The sequence below is a fragment of the Protopterus annectens genome, chromosome 13.part0, assembly GCF_019279795.1.
Source record: "Protopterus annectens isolate FY-2018-M chromosome 13.part0, PAN1.0, whole genome shotgun sequence".
Taxonomy (NCBI): domain Eukaryota; kingdom Metazoa; phylum Chordata; order Ceratodontiformes; family Protopteridae; genus Protopterus; species Protopterus annectens.
Genome location: NC_056747.1, coordinates 815900497 through 815925401, shown reverse-complemented (window position 1 = coordinate 815925401; position 24905 = coordinate 815900497). Strand labels below are relative to the sequence as shown.

At 40.4% G+C, this 24905-nt stretch overlaps 1 protein-coding gene across 1 annotated transcript in view; it reads right to left on the bottom strand.

The window, feature by feature from the left end:
• INTS2 (integrator complex subunit 2) overlaps positions 1-24905 on the bottom strand; it is a 1434855-nt gene that overhangs the window by 1378024 nt on the left and 31926 nt on the right. Inside the window, exon 3 of the mRNA XM_044054536.1 lies at positions 9286-9388. Within this exon, the coding sequence (XP_043910471.1) occupies positions 9286-9388 (103 nt within the window). The remainder of the gene's footprint in view (positions 1-9285; positions 9389-24905) is intronic.

The following is a 24905-nucleotide window of genomic DNA, read 5'->3' as shown; positions in this document are numbered from 1 at the left end:
TCGGGGCTGGCATTGTAAAAATCTACTGCCAATCATTAGCGGACCTGAGTTCCACTGTGGCGACCCCTAACCGGGAAAAGCTGAAAGAAGAACTGTAGTGTATTAGGCTGTGTTACCTATTTCCCCTCCACTCCTTTCTTATATTGCACCAATTATAAATACAGTCCTACTTCCTCTAGCACTCCCCTTGTCAGCTTTTCCTAATCTTTTTTTATTTCCATTTACAGTTGTCAACTAATACAAACACTGTGAGGCATCCCTATAGCAGTTCTCTACCAGCAAGCTGCATCTGCAAAGGTCTGTGGCTGGTTTACTTAAAGTAAAGGAACATTACAGTGTATGTTACAGTGTAAAGGAACATTACAGTGTATATGTTAATGCTTTAACCCTTCTATGACTGTAAAATTTCATCACAATGTATTCAGGGAATGCACACTACTGGTAATCCTCACCATACCTGTCAACCTGTATGTTAACATACAATTTCCATACATAATTATTTAACCCCACCCACTCCAACTGATATATGGGATACCAGCTTTCGAACACAAACTGAAAAACAGACAACCAAAATATGGTACCAGAGTCCCCCTGCAGCCATTCCAATATCCCATTACCTGGCTATTTCACACCATTCACCATAAATACTAATGTGTGCATACTGCTTTACTTCTACAATGATTTGGATTTTATTTTTTCATTTTATACAAACACTAGCAGACATCTGCTTAACAAAGAAATACTGTCTCGCAATGAAAATAGACTTAGCATTAACATTTGTCTGCCCTTAAAACTCACATTCATTGAAAAAGCATTGAAACCCACACCACATCCAAAGAAATTGCATCTGGCCATTGGTGGATAAAGATTACTTTGGGCTGATTTCAAATCATAGGCCCCTTGCACATACATGTATTCTTTCATACACCTTCCTGACTTTATTAAATTATATTCCTTGTATAATACAGTACACTTGTTAGACTTAAAGCATATTTTAAATTTATTGTTTGAACATTTTTCCAATAAGCAATGAAATAAAATGCATGAACCAATAATGACAAAACTGCCCAGTTCAGAACATTTCCATCATGAAAGTCTACTTACAAACACACAATTTTATATATATATATATATATATATATATAAAATGTCAGTAGTGCATGCCATGGGCATCTTGCATATCTTCTCAGACTTATTTGCAATTTCAGGGACACATTTTAAACATTGCTTGTATAATTTTGGAAAGTTGCTAGAATAAAATGTTGTGTTACCACCATGCATTTCACTGCCAAGTCTTGAACCCAGGACCCTGTGCACTACAGTGAGAGCAACATACCATTATGCTAAATCAGCAGTTTCCTAAAAAGACAGGAAGACTGAAACTTAAATGGCTATCATTTAGTGAATTCAGTTCTCACTTCTCACCATAGCTCTCAACCTCTTAGCACAAAACACCTGGACAAAGACAATAATGAGGGAAGAGAGCCCCAAAATATGGATACATTTTAAATACTGATCTTATAAACTTAGAAACTTGCTAGAATAAAAGGTCGTGTGTTACCATTTATTTTCTGAAGAATATGAAGTCTGAAATTCAATGCCTGTCATCATTTGTGAATTCAATCCTTCAGTGATTTGCCACAAAAATCCTGAAAAACCACAGATTTTATGAGGAACAGTACAAAATTATGAGGCATAAATTCACAAGTAGTGGTGGGTAGGGACTTTAGGCTCTTGTTACCTTGTACTGAAGGTACAGGGTTTCAGCCTGAGTATTTGTAGCCACCAGGTGTATTCATTTGGGGTATTTTACACACCCACACACACACACACACACACACACACACACACACACACACACACACACACACACACACACACACACACACCCTCTCAGAGTTCAAAACATATTACAGCTTGCAGATATCAAAACATTATGGCTTAAAGATACCAAAACATTACGTCTTGCTTGCAGATATTACGGTGCAGTGTCTCAGAGTTTAAAAACATTACGGCTTGCAGATATTACAGAGTTCAAACATTATGGGCTTGCTCTGCAGTTTTCTGTTCACATACCTCTGCGGTCCTTACTCCTTACATTCCAGCTCATGAGACAGACAATTCACCACGCTTGCAAACAGAAGATAACAGTTTAGTCCTAGTTATGTTCCTGGCAGGCCACTCGCAAACAGAAGATAAGTTAACAGTTTGTGTTCCCGCTTGACTGGTAGCCGGAAATGCATGTGAGCCCTTGAGCTCAATTCCAAAAGGCTGGTTGGAGTTGACGTCATTCAGCACGTGATGACGTCAGCTCAAAAAGCCAAAAACAAAAAAAATTTAAAAATTCAGAAATTAAGAAGTGCCACTCAGGAATAGTGGCACCCCATTATTTAGATCCCAAAACTCGGTAAAAAACAAGTAATTCGGTACGGTTTTGAGGTATGACCCTCACCCCTACCAGAGATCTCTCTAAACCCAATACTTTCTTGTTTGGAATCATTGTTTTACTCAGTCTTCTCCTTCCCCAACACACTTGCCCATATTTCTCCCACTCCATACTCACTCATAGGTTCATAGGTTCATACTAGGCTATATGCCCAAGGGCATTTATAAGCCTAGCCCATAGTTATGTGGCTTTCGCCACCCCTTTAGTTTGAATAAAACTATGCCTATTATTTTGCTGTGCCTCTGTCAAGCAGTGACACTGAAGTAATCCCTGGGGTATATCTGCGATCTCCCATCCATTGGTCAAGATTCCTCTTGAACAAGGCCAGCGAGGTGCTCTGCCTCACATGTACCGGGATTTTGTTCCACAGCATAGGGAGTCTCTGGGTGATGAATCTGTCCCTCCAGCACGTTCTATTAATAACCGTGTCAAGGTTTAAGTCTCCCGCCCTTGTGGTTCTGAGGGATCTACATTTTTTGAGGTGAAGCATATTCATCAAATCTGGGTTTGACATGGCCTTATATGTCAGGCACAGGTCACCTCTGAGCAAGCGGTATGAGACTGAATAGAGCTGGAGTTCTTTCAGTCGGGCAGCATAAGACATATTTTTGAGACCCTTTATCCTTTTGGTGAGGAACTTTTGGGGCCTTTCCAGCTGCTGCAGGTGTCGGGTCAGATACATTCCGAATGGGGCATTGTACTCAATCATAGGTCTAATGAGTGATGAGTACAGGGGACGATGACCTCCTTGATCTAGATGTGAATCCCTTCATGATCAGGTGGGCAATGTAGAAGGTTTTCCTAACTACTTTAGCAACATGAGTGTCAAACGAAAGGCTACTGTCAACCTGGGTCCCCAGATCCCTGATGACTTCTTCTGTGCTCAATGGATTGCCACCTATATGGTAGCTAGGGGTAACCTTGTTTTTCCCGAAGGGTATGACTATGCATTTCTTGGCGTTTAACTTTAGGCCATGGCTCTGGTACCAGTTATCCGTTTCTGTGAGGCCCTTCTGAAGGATATCTGTGTCAGATGTGTTTTCGACTATAGCGCCCAGTTTGAAGTCATCTGCAAACTTTGTCAGCCATAACCCTCCTGCGTTTGCTTGTACTTCAGAAAAGTAGATGCCGAACAAGAGTGGACCCAGGACTGAGCCCTGTGGGACACCACTTGTGACAGGCTTTGAGTCTGACATGGCTCCAGCAACTCTGACCCTGTGGGTAACTCCTCCTGGCATAAGGTTTCTATTTTTCTATGAATTCCTACTCTACAAAATCGTCAGCTGCATAGATACTTTTCACAGCACCTGGTAGTTTAAGTGACTGACTGTTCCTTGCTGTGCAGTCATACAACTTGGCTCTGCCCACTCTGTTCCACTCTCACTACACTTAAGCTTCGCTCCACTCCCCTACCCTGCCCCCACTCCCTGCCACCCCCAAATCACTCAGATTTATTCTAAACCTAACCACTCCCACTGACACTTATCTACCAATCATCACCTATACAATTTTCATTTACAAATTAGCTCACATTTCCACACTAACCTTAACACCCATCCATTACCACACATTAACATTTAACCAATACCTATCCTTTTTACCATTACAAAATTCTATCAATACATTGTATATTACTAGCTCTGCTAACAACTGCTGCTCACTTAAACTACCATTCACAAAGTCGCCCCTCACACTTTTCACAAAACTACATCTACCATTTCTCCATACCTAATTAACTACTCCATCTTAATATCTCCATCTATCTTAAATATAACAGAACTCCATCACACCTCATACAGACTACAACATATTAAACCAAACCCAAACAATACCCTTTTTAAGTTTCATAAGCATATAACATTCGTCCAGACACTAGTAACCATAGCTACCAAACTTATAAGTGGAGACATTCACCCAAATCCAGGTCCCCAGAATACCTCCTCACCATCCTCTCAAATACAAGACATAACCAGTCTCTCACAAAAAGGCTCCAAAATACTAATCCTACATCTAAACCTGCCAAGCATAGTCAACAAAGTTAAAGAATTGCATGCCAACTTTTCCCATTATAACCCTGATATTGCGGTTTTAACAGAAACCAGGTTAAAAGCACACATTACTGACAATGAAATTACACCACCTGGTTACAACATTAGAGCAGACGAGAAGGGAAAAAGAGGTGGAGGACTAGCCATTTTACTTAAGAGCAGTCTCGCACTTTTCCCACAAAGCCTAGACGTACATAACCACGAAAACATAGAAAACCTCGAAAACATAGAAATCCTACCTACTAAACTTCAACTTGACCAAAACAAATTCATATCCATTACAGCTACCCATGTCCCACCTGGAAATAGCATCTCCACTACAGAGCACATCATCCAGTCCATATCAAATTCCATAGCCCAAGAAACTATCATTTTATGGATGACTTTAACATAGACTGGACAACTTGTAATTTACTTAACCATAGCAATCACATCAACCTCTATGGCTTCACACAACTCATTCAAGCTCCTACACAGATACATCAAAACTTCAACCATCAATCTACACTAGATCGGACACTAACCAACAAACCCCAGAATTATCAGATTAGTGGCTGCTTACCTGACAGCCTTAGTGACCATATGCCAACCTATCTATTGAGAAAAAAATAGAATACTGACAAGCTCATCATCTTCCGCCAAATCCGCAGTAAAAAAAAAAAAAAAAAAAACTTTGACTCCCAAGACCTAATCAATATCCTATAAAAAAAAGAAGAAAAGCAGCACGCAAGCAGGCCCAGGTTTCCACAGTACAAAATAAAAACACAAAATCCGCCAAGAAAAGCACTGGAGAAGCTTAGAAAGTTCTTTTCTAGCATAGTTAAAATTTAATGTTTACTATTCGTCCCAAAGACTTCATCAGAAATTTAACTACGCTTTTTTTGTTTTTGATTTTGTGGCTAATCTATATCTTAAAAAAATGTAACTGATCTCTACTAAAAAAACCTGCTCCTTGATGATGCAGTAGATTATTTCAATAGTACCTTCCTTGAAATTCTAAACAAATTGCCCCCCCCAGATCAATTTGTATTAAAGCCACATACACACCATGACTAACTAAGGACACCAGAATGCTCCTTAAGAAAAGAGACAAAGCTTGGCAAACATGGCTCACTTGTAAAACCCAAATCAACTGCATCGCATTCCAGCAAATTAGAAACAAGGCTAAATGCCAAATCAACCTAAACAAAAAGAACTTCTACTAAACCTGCAACATAAACAACCAGCATAACCCCCAAATATTTTGGAATACCATTAATGCCGTTCTCCTCCCAGGACATTCCACTACCCCTTCCCCCAACTTACCACACTCTCCTACCACCGCTGCATAAGAATTCAATAAATACTTCACTGAAAGTGCACTATCTCTAATTAAAAGTAATTCCACAGAACTATCACTACCCTCAAGACCTCTTAATATTAACTACAACTCCTTCTCCTTATAGCCTGTTTCCACAGCTACCATTAAGAAACTACGATAAAGCTCAAACCCTCAATAGCAGCTGACAAGTTACCTCGAATATTTAAAACTAGCAGCTGAAGCCATATCTTTGTCCAGTGTCGATCCTTATTAATAGATTCATAGCAGAACAACATGTCCCAACAATATGGAAAATCGCACACATTATCCCCTTACACAAGGGCGAAAATTCCACAGAGCTGACCAAATACAGACCAATCTCTATTCTCTCCCCACTATCTAAACTCCTCGAAAGATGTAGCCACTTCCAACCGATTCATTATCTTACCTTCAACAACATGCTAGCAACATGCCAGCATGGTTTTAGGCCCCATCTTAGTACCACAACTGTACTCCTCAGTTTCACCAATACCATCAACCAATTCAGAAACAATGGTAAAACAGTCTTTGCTGTTTTTCTAGACATGTAAAAGGCGTTTGATATCGTCTCCCACCCAAAACTATTAAATACAGTCTCCAAATTGAACCTCAGCCCCTCTGCACATCAATGGTTCAGCAATTATCTATAGGACCATCAACAAGCTGTAAAATGGCTTAATGTCCTATCTCCCCCCCTCTTCCCATCACACTAGGGGTACCTCAAGGCTCAGTTCTTGGGCTGCTACTCTTCACTATTTTTACAAACAACCTCCACAGTGCTACCCCACCGACTTCAACTATCCAATATGCAGATGACACAGCACTTATATGTGCCGCTAATAACCTGCAACACACCTCCATGATAGAACCCAAAAATCATGCTCAGATACCAAGCTATGGCTCTCTAACCATCAGCTCATACTCAACCCCAATAAAACAAAACTCATGCTCTTCCAACCGACAAGATCCTCCCCCCAGCACCTCTTACATTACAGCTAGGAATAATACTAAAATTAATGCCTATTCACTAACAAAACTACTACGTGTAATAGATAACCTACGATTTGACCTACATATAGCAAAAACAATTAAGAAAGTTCACAAAAAAAAATAGATAATTTTTATTTATGTAAAGAGGACCCAGCACCTCTAGGGTTGCCATTGCTAGAACCCATCTTCTAGCAACACTTCTGTATGCTTCCCCCATTCTTACCAACCTTAAAAAAACAGATTCAATTAAACTTGAAACATGCTACAATAAAACAGCTAAATTTGCAACTGACTGCCCACATCATACACACCACTGTCACTCCTTAAAAAAACTCTCCTGATTACAACTCCCACAACTTCTATCCTATAACAATTTAACCTTAAGACACAAACTAGTATATCAACCTGAAAAAAAAACTGCCCTTCTAAATATTCTCCAGTCCCATACCACAAATAGAAGTCTTCACTCTTCACAAGAGCCCAAATCCACTAAAACACCAGGGGACTCACTATTTTCTCATCATGTAGCAACAAGTTAGAATTCACTGCCTCACAACATCAGAACCATCACAAATACCAACCAATTCAAAAAGATTCTTAAAAATTATCTTAATGGCTTTTTCTTCTTCCCTGGCCACCTCATTATCTATGCTCTCTCTCATGTCTAGACAATCTCTAACTCATCTTTTTCTATCCAATGTCCCCCTATAAATCCTTCCTTAGCCTACTTTGAGAAACTACAATGTCTACACTACAGTAAGCAATATCGGATGATTGTATAATACAAATATCAGCTATAATAGCAGAGAATGTAATTTCTGGTGTACTGTACGTCTTGTATATATTTTTTGTATAATTTCTTGTATACGTTTTTGTATAATCTCTGTATGTGGAGCTTTTCTCCCTGGGCCTCCGCTGAAAATGGGTCTTATCCCAGTCGACTTACCCAGTAAACAAAGTAAAATAAACAAAAAATAAAATTAAAAAAAAAAAAAAAATCACAACTCATTATTTCCCCTTTGCTCAGCCTTATATTAAGATGTTAAGTGGCCAATAAGAACTTGAAACCACAACAGGGTCTATAAAATTGTAATTTTTATGCACACTGCTGGATGAGGATACAAAACAAGGACTTCCTCTCAACTCTCTCTAGTCAAGACAGTTGAGGTATGCCTGTTTTTTTCTTTCTTGTATCCGTTTGGTCTCATTCTTAAATTAAGTGCACATTTTTTTCCATTTACGTGACAGACATGTTGAATTTTTTTTTCTGTACAAGGTTGATCCTCTTCAATTACATCTCCTAAAGCTGGCATCATAAACAAACAATGATGTCACTGCCAACAGGACTTGCCACACAGACTCACACACCCACACATCTGACTTGAGAGAAACAGTGTCTACAAAGTTGTGACAAATATCACTTCTAATTATGATGCAAAAAGTGTGTGTGTGTAACTTTATACAGACAGACACAGATGTATATCTAATCTATATGTGCATATATATATATATATATACATATATATATATATATATATACATATATATATATATATATATATATATGTGTTTGTGTGTGTGTATATATAAATATATATATATATATATATATATATACATATATATATACACACATATATAACTACATCTGTGAGTGTGTGTATAAATATATATACACATATATAAATATATATGTATATATATATATATATATATATATATATATATATATAAGAAACATTTATATGTATATATGGATCAATTCAACCTCTGTAATGTCAACTGCAAACGGTCAACAAACTGAACGTTGACACATTAACATGCATGCACTGAGAAAGAAACTTGGTGCATGCAAAACTTACCATTGTTTTTTGCAGAGGAAAGTCCCCCTACACCCCCCCCCCACCATAAATTTATATAGTAACTCTGAGATTGCACAATCCCCGGGGAAAGGGAATATCCCCCCTACCTAAGGATTGTCTATCTCACACACCTGTTGACCATCTGCATATATCGACCTAATACGGTCGATTAAATAGATGTCAAATGAGCAGTTAGACCAAAAGCAGGGCACCCATCCATACACATACATGTATACACACTATATATGTGTGTGTGTGTGTGTGTGTATGTGTATAGATATATATACACACACATACACAATTTGTTAAGCTTATGGACCAGATAGATGATGAAAATGGCACAGTGTATATTACTTCACATTTATTAACAGAAGAATAAATAAACAAACATTTTACTTAATTTGTGTGGTAGGACAGTGCTCTACTATGCACTATGACCCATTTTCATCTTTATTTTCGAGTGAGAAAGGGTTCCATGGCCTTTTACTAGCTCCTGTTTCTTACATTTCCATTCTTTGCCATTAATGGCACTGAAAAACTACTTTTGTTTTGGATGAAAAAGTAAACAACTAAAACGAAAATATACACTTTGCGTGTTACCTGCTTGTAAAATACACAGCACATCTGCAGCTTCTTCCAAGTAAACAGGACTCTCAAAAAGCTCTGAAGATTTAACAAAGAACTCCCCATTTGAATCGGCTACCTGCAAAGCAAAACAACAATTTTAAAGAGTCACTCAAAAATGTAATCATTCCCATAAGCCAAAAGAAACACTACTCACTATTTAGTAAAGGTCAAAGCTGCAAGCTGAACAACATGTTGCTAGACCAAAGCTTAGAAAAATGTTCTTAGAGAAACTTCCATGATCATAACTGTCTGTTTACATTAACTACAGTTTGCACATAATTCAAACTCCTAAACATTAAACTTAAAATGTGTGTATATATGTGTGTGTGTGTGTGTATATACACACACACACTATATTATATATATATATATATATATATATATATATATATATATATATATATATATGTATGTATATATAATTTTTTTCAGAAAAGCAGTATGGAACCACAGAAATACACAGTAACAACAAGAGAGTACAATATAGTATTTTTTTCCAAATCCTTTATATATATAAAAAAAAAAAAAAAAACTTAGCTAGTATCATCTTGACCTAACAAGAAGAGAATTAAAAACACTATTAAATCTTAGTACAAGTTGTCAGACACACAAGCAGGGTGTCTTCCTGTGATGCCAGCAACTGGGGATTTTCAATGAGAAGTACGCTGCTCAATGACTTAAAGGTAAAAGTGCTACCTGATGTCAGTAATTCTTTTCTAAGAAGAAAAAAGTTTGTCTATCAAAAAGTAAAAGAAAATACAATTGTATAAGGAGACTACAAAATAAAATATATGTACATACAGTGACGTACTGGATGCCAAATGGCTGGAGTGCAGTGGAGGAAGCCATGCTCCTACTCAAGAGAATTAGTATAAAGAGAAACAAAGTGCTAAGTCATGGAGCCTGAGACAGAGAGACAGAGAGAGCGACAGACAGAGAGAGCGACAGACAGAGAGCGAGAGACAGAGAGAGACAGAGAGAGCGAGAGACAGAGAGAGCGAGAGACAGAGAGAGCGAGAGACAGAGAGAGCGAGAGACAGAGAGAGCGAGAGACAGAGAGAGAGCGAGAGCGAGAGACAGAGCGAGAGACAGAGAGAGAGAGCACTTAAAACTGGGGTCTAAGACAGAGAGAGAAAGAATCAGCACAAGGATTGAACAGAACTCAGGGGAGTTCTCTTCAGAGATGAGATCACAAGACAAACAGTCTAAAAGGAGGACTGTACTAAGGAAAGATCCATCTACATGGTTCCCGAAAGAATACCCAAGTAACCTAAGAAGCAGAAGAAGTGGAACTAGTTGGAAAATAAGTTGAGAGAACTGTGTTTAACAAACAGCTTATAAACAGTTGCTTACTGAATTAAGCACAAGACATCAGTGGTGCAGCAGTAGCATTGCTGCCTCACAGCAAGAGGTTCTCCAGTTCGATTCTTGGCTGGAGTGTCTTCTGTGCAGAGTCGGCATGCCCTCCCTGCATTTGTGTGGGTTTTCTCCAGTTGCTCCAGTTTCCTCCCACGTTCAAATACATGCTTCTGGAGTGTTTCTCCCCGGGCCTCCACTGAAAATTGGCTTTGTTCTAAGTCAGACTTTCCAGATTAACAAAAGTTAAATAAATAAATTTAGAAGAGGGGGCATCCTGTATGGCAGCACTCTAAGTAGCTGCAATTCTGTAGAGTTAAAGTCAAATGAATAAAAAAGAGAATAAAAAATACATAAAATGCCCCAAAGCAGAATAGACTATACTATAGATGAGAAGCACTTAACTTACAGATGATAATGAAGGAAATAATAAAAAGCAGGAGAAAAAAAAAATAGAGAATAAAGAACAGATGGCAGGAATGGAGAGGGAAACGGACACTAGCAACAATCTGAAATGAATTAAAGGATTCAAAAATGCTGAAAAATAATTTAGAAATGTAGGAAAGAAGAACAGAAAATATACAACATGAGTTGACAGAACATGAAACGATGATACGAAGTTTGGTAGAAGACAACATCAAGATGAAACTGAGAGCCATGGTTGCAGAAGAAAGGATAGTGCATATGGAGGAGAAACTGATGCATCTCAATGACAGTGCCAGATGGGAAAATGTGAAGATCTTGGGTCTGCCAAAAAAAGGACAGAGTTGCAAGAAGCTTTTGTCAGAGCTGCTTGCCAGATTGGCAGAAATTCCAGACAACTGATTCAAGACAGAAAGGCCACATAGCTTTGCATGGCACCTGAGGATTGGAGTGAGCAAAAAAAAAGACTGGTAATAGAATGCAAACATATAAACTGAAAGAATTCTGGAGGCAGCAAGGAAACCAAAAAAAATGTCATGGTGGCTGACAGAGTATTCCTGGATCAGGACTATTTTTTCGAGACACACAGAAAGAGAAATCCAAAATCTGTCATATGCTGCCAGATTGAAGAAACTCCAGCTCTATTCAGTCGCATACCGTCTGCTCAGAGGTGACATGTGCCTGACATACAAGGTCATGTCCAACCCAGAATTAATGGTCATGCTCCACCTCAAAAAATCCAAATCCACCAAAACCACTAGAGCAAGCGACTTAAACCTTTGCACAGATATAAATAGGACGTGCTGGAGGGATAGAGTTATCACTCAGAGACTCCCTATGCTGTGGAATAAAATCCCGGTCCATGTGAGGCACAGCACCTCGCTGGCTCTGTTCAAGAGAAATCTTGACCTGTGGATGGGAGATCGTAGGTTTACCCCGGGAATCATCTCTGTCTCACTGCTGGACAGAGGCACAACAAACTAATGGGCACAGTATTTTTTCATATAAGGGGTGGCGTAAGCCACAAAACTTTGGGCTAGGCTTATAAATGCCTTAGGGCAGATAGCCTAGTATAAACCTATGAACCTATGAACCTATTTGCTCCTGTCATTAAGATTATAAAGAGAGAGGCCTAGGATGGAGACTAAAATACCCTGCTATATGTAGAATTACTGACCTGAAAGAAACATTTCATTTCCTGCAGAAATCAGTAAATAAGCAGAAGGGAGAGAATAGACTGGATTTACCTCAGACAGTGGAATAGGAAGAAAGCTAATATGAGAATGGCAATATGCAGCAAAGCATGGACTTCTTTCCACTGTTCATTAGGCAGCAATGGTTGAGGGAAAAACCATAACTAATCAAAAGTAGTACTCACAATAGCTAGAGAGAATTAAGTGTGGTTAAATGAAATTGTTCTTTCCTGTGTGTCACCTTTAGGGTTATTTCTGTCAGTTTGTACATTCCTTCTGTTTTGATCCCTCAGTTGAGGGTATTTGCTTTTGTTATCCTTCTTTCACGAGAATTACATTATCAGAGTCAAATGAAAAAGAAGAAAGCAAGTATGACTGGCGGATTTGATATACATACACACATGAAATTCAGCCGACTGATAAAATGACAAAGTATACAGTTATACATGACTTGTTGATAAAATAAATATGAATGCATGCAAGTGAGCTGGTTGTTAAAATGACTAAGTAATAGTGTGTAAATATTTATAAATAACACACACACACACACACACAAACACACAAACACACACAAACACACACAAACACACAAACACACACAAACACACACAAACACACACAAACACACACAAACACACACAAACACACACAAACACACACAAACACAAATTAATTGAGCTCGTTTTTAAGCTATTCCCCATGAATTACAGGAGATAAAGACATGCAGCAGGCTGGGGGAAGAAAGAAACAGCAAGATTGCATAGAAAATATAGAGTAACACATATTTTGAGAAGGTGGGATATAAACAAGGGAGGTCTAATCAGATGATAAGAGAGTGAGAGAAGGGAAACAATGACAGTCATTTGAAGGGAAAGCAATCATTTTTGTTAATAAAAAGTCAAAATAAACACTTTTAATAACTAGGGAGGAAATGAAAACAAAAGTAAAAGAAACAAGAGGTTTAGTAAAGGGACAGGAGACACAGAACAGAATAGAACAAAAGGCAAATGAATGAGAGTTTTTCTTAAGTATTAAGAGGAGGAGATGAAATTAAAACTACACAAAATTAAAGAAAAGAACGAGTATTTGTAAAGAGACCAAAGGGCAATAGAGACAAAGATGAGTGGGGACAGATACAAGGAAAGTTATCACGTGGAGATAGCAGAGGATCCCATAAGATGATATTTGCTCTGTCATAGTAATGACAGTAGGGAAAGCAAGGCGGGGGACAGATTCAGAATGGTATCCAAAGAAAGAGGTCTTGAACAGAAACAGGGGAATAACAGAGAAATGGAAAGAAAGTAGGAGGAAGGTGATCAATGGAAAAATATGAAAGAGAAAGAAGGTAACGAGCAACTCCAACAAATAAAATAGGTGAATTAACTCTGGGGATTATTCCCTAAGCCATTCACATTACACAATATAAAGTTGAGAGAGAAATAATATTACATCTGATGGAAACAAATGCACAGATAATAGCATTACAGGAGAAGCATTTGTAGTGGGAAGATCACAGAAAACGAATGGGTGGTGGACATAATATAGGAACCAGTGCACCATGGGATCAGGAAAAAAAGGGCACAGTATTGCTTGTGAAAAAAAATTACTCCCAATTCAGATTAAGGGAAGGCTAGAAAATAAGGGTAGATAAGCAGGGGTAAAAGTGATATTGGAGGGAACAAGGGTAACTAAAGTTCTAATCTACCTCCCACCTCAGTCAACAGTAAGCAAGTTTAGGGAGTACTAAAAGGGATTACTAGATTTCTGGAAGGTATGGGAGCACTGTTCAGAGACTGTAACATTAGAATAAGTAGGGATGAAGTGGGTAAAGGCTTAAGAAACAGGAAACTGTCACAGGTGGGATGCTTACTGAAAATTTATTTTAGAATGTTAGGATGAGTAGATACATTATGGGTAAAAGAAAGTAATGGAAGTAAAAATGGATACACATATTACTCTTACAGACATGACTCATGGCCCAGGATAGACAGAGGGTATATAACACAGGCTCATAAATAAATTGTAAATAGGGTGATAACAGAATCAATAATACTGACAGATTATGCAATAACAGTGTTAAAGATACAAATGGAAAGTGGCAAACACCTATATTTCTCCTGGAAAGTAAAGGAGAGAAATAATGATTGATTATGGTTATGAAGAGTATAGCAGGAGAGGAAGAGTGAATGAGGCAGGAGAGACTTGGAGATGCAAATAGAAGTTATGTTCTTACCATAACGTTCCATGTTAGTTGTCTTCTTCTCGCCTTCTTCTTGCTGGATGGGTTCGGAGCCGACCTCGGCTCCGACTCGGCCACTCTAAAAGCTCGAGAGTTGGTTCCACCGGCTCGAGGCTCCCCTTATATCCCACAATGCTAGGCGAGAGTTACCTCAGATCTCGTTTGTAAGCTAACCCCAGCTTATAACAGTAACAGTATAACTGTAAAACAGAATCCACCTCTAACAACAGGAAGAAAGAAGGGTGACCTACATCCTGAACCAAGAAATATGCATAATAGCATATGACTAAGAAAGAGGTGGTAGAAAGAGAGGTCACGATCACAACTCCTCTAGGTCTGTCCAGGCCAGGGGGAAGGAGGGTGGGACGCAAGAAGAAGGCGAGAAGACAACTAACATGGAGCGTTATGGTAAGAACATAACTTCTATATGTTAAGTTGTCTATCTCGCCTTCATTCTTGCTGGATGGGACGCGTCCCTAGCACCTTGTCCCGGGTGGCCTAACGGAACAGACTCCTGAGAACAGTGGAACCAAAATTAGCTCTATGCCTAGAAGCTAAATCCAACTTATAATGAGAAATAAAAGTGTGAGGAGTAGCCCAAGTAGCCGCTGCACAAATGGTGTCAATAGGCAGTCTGTCTTGGAAGGCTAAAGAAGTAGCCAAAGCTCTGGTGGAATGGGCTTTAGGTTTATTAGGCAATTTTGTTGTCTAATTTCATATACCAGGAAATCAAAGATGTTAGCCATCTGGATAATGATACCTTTGAAACTGAAAGTCCCTTTCTGCTTTCCATAGGAGACAAACAGCTGATCAGATTTTCTGAATTGTTTGTCCTATCCAAATAGTACCTTAATTGACGATGAACATCAGGCAGTGTAATTTTTGTTCATACCTATTTGAATACTCTGTGAAAAAGACAGGTAGGTCAATGCTTTGGTTTAGATTTGATGTTGAAACCACCTTAGGCAAAAAGGACGGGTTAGTTCGTAAGGAAACTCTGTCCTTATGGAACAAAAGATAAGGAGAACGACAACTGAGTGCTTGAAGTTCTGAAATTCTTCTAGCTGATGTGATAGCCACCAGAAAGAGAGTTTTCCATGATAATAATTTCAAGGAACATGAAGCTGCAGGTTCGAAAGGGGAAAGAATCAAAGAAGCAAGAACTAAATTTAGGTCCCAAGGAGAAGGAGGATTTCTTATAGGAGGTCTGAGAAGAAAAACTCCTTTCAAAAAGGCTTTGCAAAGTTTGTGGGACATTAGGGCAGATTCAGAAATACCCACATGGAAAATTAGAAATAGCTGCCAATTGAACCTTAAGAGTAGATGGAGATGAACCTGCATGGAAGAGTTCAGCTAGAAAATCAAGGACTAGTTGGATGGAAGCGGTGAAAGGATCTATGTCCTTTCCTTGTGCCCAATATGAGAAGCGTTTCCACTTACTCAAATAAATCTTTCGAGTGGAAGATTTATGGGAAGCTATCAATATATCTCTAACAGAGTGAGATAATTGAGGAAGCCTGGCTACGGTTGGAACTGGAGGAACCAAGCAGTGAGGTTCAGAGAGGGAGGGAGGCGATGAAACTGACCCGACTGGTGGATCAAAAGATCTGGAACTAGGTCCAGATTCCACGGTCGCTCAAAAGAAATCGATGTAGAAAGGGGAACCACACTTGTCGAGGCCAGTAAGGAGCAATGAGGATCAATGAGGCCTTCTGAGCGATAGCTTTCTGTATTACTTGAGAGATCAGTGGGAAAGGAGGAAATGCATACAGAAGTCCCGGGGCCAAACTTGGACTAGGCGTCCCTGCTGGGTTGGCCTGGTAAAGGGAATAGAGTGAAATATTCTCTGCACTTGCTGTTTTGGGGAGTAGCAAAAGATCGCAGCAAGGCTGACCCCACTTGAGAAAGATTTCTCTCACTACAGAGTCTTTCAGAGACCACTTTCGTGAGGCATGAGTATAGCTCTGCTCAACTTGTCCGCAATGTGATTGGACTTCCGGGATGTGCGTTGCTATCAGAAAACGCTGAGAAGAAATCGCCCATTGCCACAGTCTGAGTGCTTCTCGACACAGGGGTATGATCTGGTTCCGCCTTGTTTGTTGATGTACCACACTACAGACATATTGTCTGTCTGGATTGCAATCGTTCCCAAGGGAAGAGAGTCTTGAAGGGCTTGCAACGCTAAAAGCACTGCTCTCATCTCCAGAACATTTATGTGCAAGTGGCATTCGTTTGGTTGCCATGTGCCCTGGACTGTCCTGCCCTGATAATGCCCCCACCCGATCAGGGAGGCATCCGTTGTCAGAGTAGCAACCGGAGGAGGTGGAACAAATGGTCTTCCGACAGGAGCTGGGGAAGACATCCACCACATGAGATGCTTTTTGCACACTTGCGTGATCATAATGGTGTGAGACATTGGAAGTTCCTGGTATGACCATTGAGAAAAAAGCATCCACTGAAGGATCCGCATGTGGTATCTGGCCAATGGAAGGAGAGGTATGGCCGCTGCCATGATTCCCAACACCTTTAGAACTAACCTGGCTTTGGCTCTGTTGTTGTTGAGAAGAAGTGACACCAATTTGTGAATGTCTGATATCCTTTGGTTTGTTAGCCTTGCAGACATGTTTATAGTATCTAAATTTGCGCCTATGTAGGTAATAGTACGACAAGGCGACAAAACAGACTTTTCGCAATTTATTGAAATACCCAGTTTTGACAAGCGAAAAGTATAATCTCTGGCCATCAGAAGGAGATGCTTGGTGGGAGCTGTGAGAAGCCAGTCGTCCAAATATGGAAACACCTGGAATCCTTGTCGTCTCAGGTGAGAAGCTACCACTGCCATGCATTTGGTAAACACCGGGGGCAGTGGTGAGACCAAAGGGCAGAGCCCTGAACTGAAAATGACTGGTTCCCAGCCTGAAGCGGAGGAATCTTCTGAAGCGTCTGTTCATTTTTATGTGATAGTACGCATCCCGAAGGTCTATAGAGCACATCCAGTTTCCTTTGCCCAAAAGGCGAAGAATGGATTGCAGCGTGACCATCCGAAATCTTGTTTTCTTGACTGATTTGTTCAAGACACTGAGATCCAAAATCGGTCTCCAGTCCCCTGTTTTCTTTGGAACTAAAAAGAACCTTGAGTAGATTCCGGATCCTTGTTGGTCTGCTGGCACGGACTGAATTGCTCTTTTTGCAAGCAGTTTTGAAATTTCCAAAGCTGCTATATCCCTTTGAGCGGGTGGAACATCTGGAAGGGATTTTTTTGACTGATTTGGAAAAGCGAAGAAAGGGGATAGAATAGCCTTGAAATGATGGACTGTACCCATTTGTCTTGAGTCAGGGATAGCCAGGCTTCTGGGTACAGTGACAATCTTCCCCGACTGCCTCGAAGATGGGCAGTCGGGCAACACCTCAGGGATGCTGAAAAGGCTTGTCAGGAAAGGCTTCCCGATTGCCCTGGTTCTGCGGACCCCCCCTGCCCCTAGGGCGACGTCTACCATTGTTATTCCCACCTCTGCCTTTGGTAGGAAAGCGACTCTGTCGTCAGGCGAAGTCCCTTGAGATTGTTTACGGAACCACATCTTCCCACCCTTCTGGCCTTTGGGGTAAGGCCTAGAAGGAGTCGAAAACGGACTCCGGCGGCAGAAAGGGTCTTGCCATCAGTCTCGCACCTAGTCAGGGTTTCTTTCACTTGAGGACCAAAGAGATGATCCATCAAAAGGGGAGTTCGTGAAAGACGTCTTGAAAGGGTCCATAAATTGCATAGCCGCATCCAGGCGTGCCTACGTAAGGCTACACCTGTCCCTCTTGGCTCTGCTCGCTCCATCGGCCGCATAAGAGAGGAGGCGCATGGAGGAGTTAGATATGGAATTAAGGGTAGCCAGCTGTGTGTTCATTTTTTCTTGGAAACCCGCAGCTGTAGGATCCTTTAACATTTCACTCGCTTCTTTGATCAAGTCCCTTTGAAGACGAGTGAAATGGCACAGGTAATTCAGCGAACGCATGGTAAATGTCGCTGAGGAGAACATCCGCTTCCATACCTATCCATGGACCTAGATTCCTTGTTAGGTGGATGGACAGGCACTGAAGGATCAGCCAGTTCCTTCTTTGTGGCAGCAGCTACCACCATAGCATCCACAGAAACTCCTTTTGATAAAAATTGCTTGTCTGATGGAGCTGTGATGAATTTAGAGGGTCTCCTGGGAGTGGGGTCCACTGAATCAGGAGCCGTCCATGCCTTCTTAGCAACCACCTGCATGAGGGGGCCAAACGGGGGCACACCCAGGAGGTGGAAGGGCGAGAGCCAAAGGCCTCAAGATACACAGATTCGTCCTCCGAATGGTTGAGGGCTGGCCAATTTCCCCTCTGTTTCAGGATCTCCAGAATGTCTGCAAATGAGACATCTTCAGAAGGGGAACGGGGAACCCTCAGAATCATCCAGATTTGTGTCTGGCGTGATAGACTCAGGTGAGGCAATTTGTTTCGTCTTGCACTTCCTCTTCCGAGGGGCTCTTCTGCCAAATCAGGAGAGGCCTCGAAGAGGATGAAATCCCCACAGGGGGCTCTTGAGGAGCTGGCTCTCTGCGGTCCGGGATGAGGGAGTGAGTCGACTTACCCTGAGGCAGCATAGAGGGAGGGGCGGACGGAGCCGACTGTGGAGTAGAGCCAGGCTCTAACACACTCCGCATGACCTCGAATGCACCCCTGTCAGGCAGAGCCAGAGGTCCCCGCTCCGAGGAGCTAAGAACCCCCCTCGGCACAGACAGTGATGGCTCCGAGGTCGATGTCGGAGCCGAACTCACCAGCGCCGAAGCTCCGAGAGGGAGAGGGGGGTCAGACAAGGGTCCGATGCCACTCACCCCCTCTGAGCCGACGAGGGAAGTCCGCGCCGAGATTCCTCCAAAGAAGAAAAGCGGGCCGATGGCGGAGCCGAAGACAATTGTCTCGGCTCCGAAGGAACCACAGTCTCACTTCCGACGCGACCCGGCTCCGAACTCAAAAGAGTCGAAGGAGGAAAGAGTTGATGGACCGGGCAGGCACCGACTGATGAGTCGGGCTCTGAAGCATCTGGGCTAGTGCCTCGGACTTAAGTAGTCGACTCACTACCCTCTGAAGGTCATGATCGGACAGCCTCGATGACCTAGAGGAATGAGACCTTTGGCTCCGTTCAGACAGCAGGGGAGATCCTGGGCCGAATGAACGGAGCCAAGAAGGTGACCTAGACCTCTTTCTAGTTGTCGGCTCCGAAGGTCTGGTCGGAGCCGACACGGGTACCTCAATAACCTCGGCTCCGGCCGGAGCCGAGGGAGCCACAGAAACTGTGGACTGAGACTTATCGGCTCCAGCCGGAGCCGATAAAGGCAAAGGTTGAACAACCTGAGGTCTCGGCTCAGAAGCTGGAGCCGAAGACCTCGATGCCTTAGAGGGCTTCCCTGTTGAAACTGACAGGGAATCCTCTGGCTTCAACAAGCCTCTCAAAATTAACTTGTTTTTTCTTTCCTGCAGGACCCTGGGGCTGAAGCCATGGCACACAGCACAGGAGTCCTGCAGGTGCAAAGGCCCCAGACAATAGACACAAGAAGTGTGAGCGTCTGTCAGAGACATTTTCTGACAGCACGCATCACACTTCTTGAATCCGGAGACCTTTGCTTCTTTAGACATTTCCCTAACTGACAGGTGTACACAAACACACACCCAAACACACAAGTTATACCCTGTCAGGAAAAATAATAATTTTAGTAGTGATACTAGAATTTAAAGTACAATAAAATTAAAGTAAACTACACAAACACTCCACTAGGGAAGGGAAGGCCTAAGGCCCAAAGGAAGAACCAAAGGTTCTTTAACGGGAAAAATTAGGGTCGGGGATAAAGTTTTGTGATCTACACTAACTAAGAAGAAATTTAACTTAAAAAGGGGTAAAAAGAGTAACTTTTAGAAGAAAAAGCTAACACTCACCAGGAACCGGTAGAAGCAACCAACCTCGAAGCTGTAGCGGCAAACGAGATCTGGGGTAACTCTCGCCTAGCATTGTGGGATATAAGGGGAGCCTCGAGCCGGTGGAACCAACTCTCGAGCTTTTAGAGTGGCCGAGTCGGAGCCGAGGTCGGCTCCGAACCCATCCAGCAAGAATGAAGGCGAGATAGACAACTTAACATAAATGGATTAAGACAGAGATATTAACTGAAATGAAAGAAAAGATGGGGATAAAAAAGAAGATCAATAAGAAGAGTCTGACACCAGAATCACTAGAACTGCAGTGACGGAGAGCAAGAGGAGAGGGTAGCAGACTAAACATAGGGGAGAAAGAAATAAGACAAGTTATTCAGGGATGAAAGGATGACAGAATATGGCAGAATATATTAGTGTTAGCAAAGTTGTATTTTAGTACCACCTCAAAGGCAGCAAAAGCCCTAGCAGTACGAGTAAGAAAACAGAAAGGAGGGCTATACAAACTATATACAGGCAAGGAGAAATAGGAAGGATATCGGATGAGCTTTTAGAAGTTTTTCGTGTTTCTTTTAATTAATTTTAAGTTAATTAATCCCTGTTTGGGGACAACTGTTTCTATCAGCAGGGTTAAACTTCATTCTTTGAAGATGTATACATTTTTGTGCGTTTGTTGCAAGTTAATAGGTTCTGGGGGGCTGTTTTTGTCCGAAGAGTTTCATTAAAACAAAAAGTTATGTAAAATCTGACATAAGTTCAAATGGCAAGAAACAACTTTATAAAGATAAACCCACCTAGTGGGTGCATGTAACACAAAAAAGACATTTAAAAAAGCTGTCAGTTGTAAACGCTGGGAATAACTTCTTCTCATAATGGCTGTATTAAACATATTATTTTGGAATGTGAATGGCTTCACAGGTATAGAAAATAAGGAGAGAGTACTGAACTACATTAAGAAATGCAGAGTGCAAACAGCTATGGTACAGGAGACACACCTGGAAAGAAATCACCAAATAAAGTTGATAAAGAATATACTTCAAGAGAGATGTTCAGCACAGTATCAGGAACAATGGAAAGGGGGAGTACTTGTACTAATTGATAGAGAAGCTCTGACAGTGATAGAAAAAGAAAAAAAAAGGTAATAGTAGATTTGTGGTAGTAAGGGGATACTAGCAAATGAGGAGGATTACTATGGTATGTATTTGTATTCCACCTCATACTGTTATTATGGAGCTTAAGAAATGGTTGGGAAAAATAATCAGATTTCAACAAGGACTATTACTTACAGGTGAGGACTGGAATTTGATTTGCAAAAGTGAGGATGCATTTAGGGGACCTATTAGGGAACATATAACAAAAGAAGGTAGAGTTCCAAAGAAATTTATGAAAATATTTGGTATGGAAGATGTGAAATCAATAGTAGGAAGTCTGAGAGAATTTACATATTATTCCCCATGGTACAACTAGGCTAGACGAGACAGAAATTATATTTCGTGGGAACATATGCATTTAATTGGAAGTTTTGACACACAACCAATAACTACTTCAGATTATGTGTGGATAGCAACGAAGAAAAAACCCAGGTAATGAAGTAAAAATGACACACTGGTGCTTCTCCACCTACCAGTTAAAAACAGATGAATTTAAGGAATGGTTAGTGGAAATTATATGGGAGTTATTAGGGAAGATAGAAATTTCTTCAGAAGATATAGCAAGTGAGTGGGATAAAATGAAAGTGGAGTTAAAAAATAGGGAAAAAATGAAAGTAAAAGAAATATGGTTAAGAAGTAATAGGAATCATTTATTGGGGCTGACAAACGTTAAAGTATTGCAGAACAGGAATCTGACTGAACAAACAGAGGCAAAATTGCAGAGTGCTTAAAAAATAAGGGAGTATTTGGATAATATGCACAAATTTAGAAAGACTGTTGTTAAACAACTGTGTTTTGATAACTCAAAAACACAAAAACTTTTAGCACAGTGACTTAAGTTAGCAGAAAGTGAAAAAGGTTTTTGCCAAATTTAGGGAGCCTATAAACAAGAAAAATAACCAGAGGTCCTGTAGAGATATTTTTGACTTTTTCTGAAATTTAATTAAAGCAGAGAAATGTAGAAATCAAGAAATAGCCTAAATGGAAATATTTACGGAAGACTTAAGTATGCCAAGGGTAGAGGTACATGAAGCTCAACGATTAATAGTTAAGATAGGAAGAGAGGAGATAAAAATGGTGGCATACAATCAATCTGCAGGAAAGTCTCCAGAATAGATAGCATTCCTGTGGAAGTTTGGAAGTTAGCAGGGAAAAATAATAAAGATCTGGAAGGTTTTAACAGTATTTTCAAAGAAGGAGAAGCACCAGCACCATGGAAGAAAGTTGTTGTGGCTGTAATACCTAAAGATGGAGATTTTAGAAGCTTTTAGAGAGAGTATTACCAGGAGTTATACACAGAAGAGTAGCTTCCATATGAACAGGAAGGGAGACGTGCAATGGAATGAGAACTATTGACAGCAAGGGAGTTAGAGGAAGATGATAAAAGAAATTTAACAAAACCAAAAGGTAAGGAGGACATTAGGAGGGCATAAAATAGAATGGTAAAAGTGAAGACAGCAGGGAGTGAAGAAATTCCAACAGCGCACAGATAGCTATCAAAACAAGAAATAATATAAGTATGGGAAAGATTATTTAATAATATAAGAAACGATCAGAAACTACCGGAGTCCTGGAGTACATGGCACTCATCTCAGTGATTCATAAATAAGAAAATAACCCACTGTCAGTCTTACAACCCAATCTCAATCCTAAATCATGACTACAGATTCTTTATGCAGATTCTAGCAACAGATTAGGGAGAATTCTAAATACATTTTCCAGGGGATTAAATGGGATTTATGGGGAGAAAAAGGTTGGCAGACAACCTGCTCAAAACATTACTGACAACGCAGGATGCACAGAAAAAGGAGGAAGGGCTAGGACTGATATCACTAGACTAAGTCAAAGTCTAGGTTAAAGATTAGGATAAGAATGTCATAGATGACAAAGACATAAAAGGCAAGGGTACTGTCTATTGCCATTATTTGCAATACAGCTAAAACAGTTAGACCACAACATAACAGAATTGGAGATAAGGGGATAAACATGGAAAGAGAGAGAGAAGATGATTACCCTACATAGGGCTGATGTGTTCTTAATCATAAACCTGGAAAGAGACCTAGGAAAGCTTTGGAAGACACTGGGTAAATTCTGTAAGAGTTTGGGATGCAAGATCAACAAAGTCAAGGCACTAAAGAAAATAAAGGACTCAAAAATTCAAGGATATATTTGGTTTGGTAAATCAAGAAAAGCTGGCTTTAACTGCAGAAGATATTAATTTGTACCGGATAAAAACAGAAAAGGACATCTCAGTGTTGTGGAACATCTTGAGATGGTTTAAAGTCTTTTCTGATATAAATTTAATGAAGATAGAATTGGGGAGATAGCTGTAAGCTATGTCCCCACGCATGAATTGGTCCATCAATACCCATATTTATGGGGATACCATAAAATGAAGTATTTAATAATAAAAGGATTCTGTTATGTCAGCTAAGGATATGTAGGAAAAGAATAAACAAAAGATAATACAAATGCTAGGAAACAAAGTTCTTGTTTATGGATATGGATAACGAGATAAAGGCAGTAAAGCTGTTTTTTTGTCCCTTTAGTTTTATATATAGGTCAGGCATATTTTAAATTAACCAGAGGAGAACCTGTGGACAATAATAAACAAAGAGTTGAAGGAACTGATCTGGGAGAGGAAGACGGTAAGTGTCAAATGGGATAAACTGATCCTTTCAAGAGAACAAGGTGGTTTAGGATTACCCAAAGGGATTTTCAGAGTTACAGAGTTGAGGCTTATATATATATATATATATATATATATATATATATATATATATAGGGTCTACTTCAGAAGGTTGACCATTCAGAATGCAGACTTTCATATGGCCGACACCATATGATAGACATTCCGAAAGACCGACATCTTGAAATAGCACCATTTACCTACCTGTAAACACAGTAAAACTGTGTTATGCAAGGGGGGCAAGCCCCCCTGCACCCCCCATACACCCTGCTACTTAAATATTCTCACTCCAAGATTGCACTACAGTGCAGGAAAGGGGAATCTCAGTCCCGCACTGTAGCGGGATCTCCGCTATAATTTGTCGGCCTTTCAAAACGTTCGCTCATATGGTGTCGGCCATATGAGTTTCGAACATTTGAAAGTTCGAACAAATGAAGGGCTCCCATATATAAATATATACACATACATATACACATACACACACACACACACACATATATATATATATATATATAAAACAAACAGAAAGCTATCATTCAAAGTGGAAAGGGATGATGATGAAATGGAGGAAATTCAAGGAATAAGGGGAGAATGGG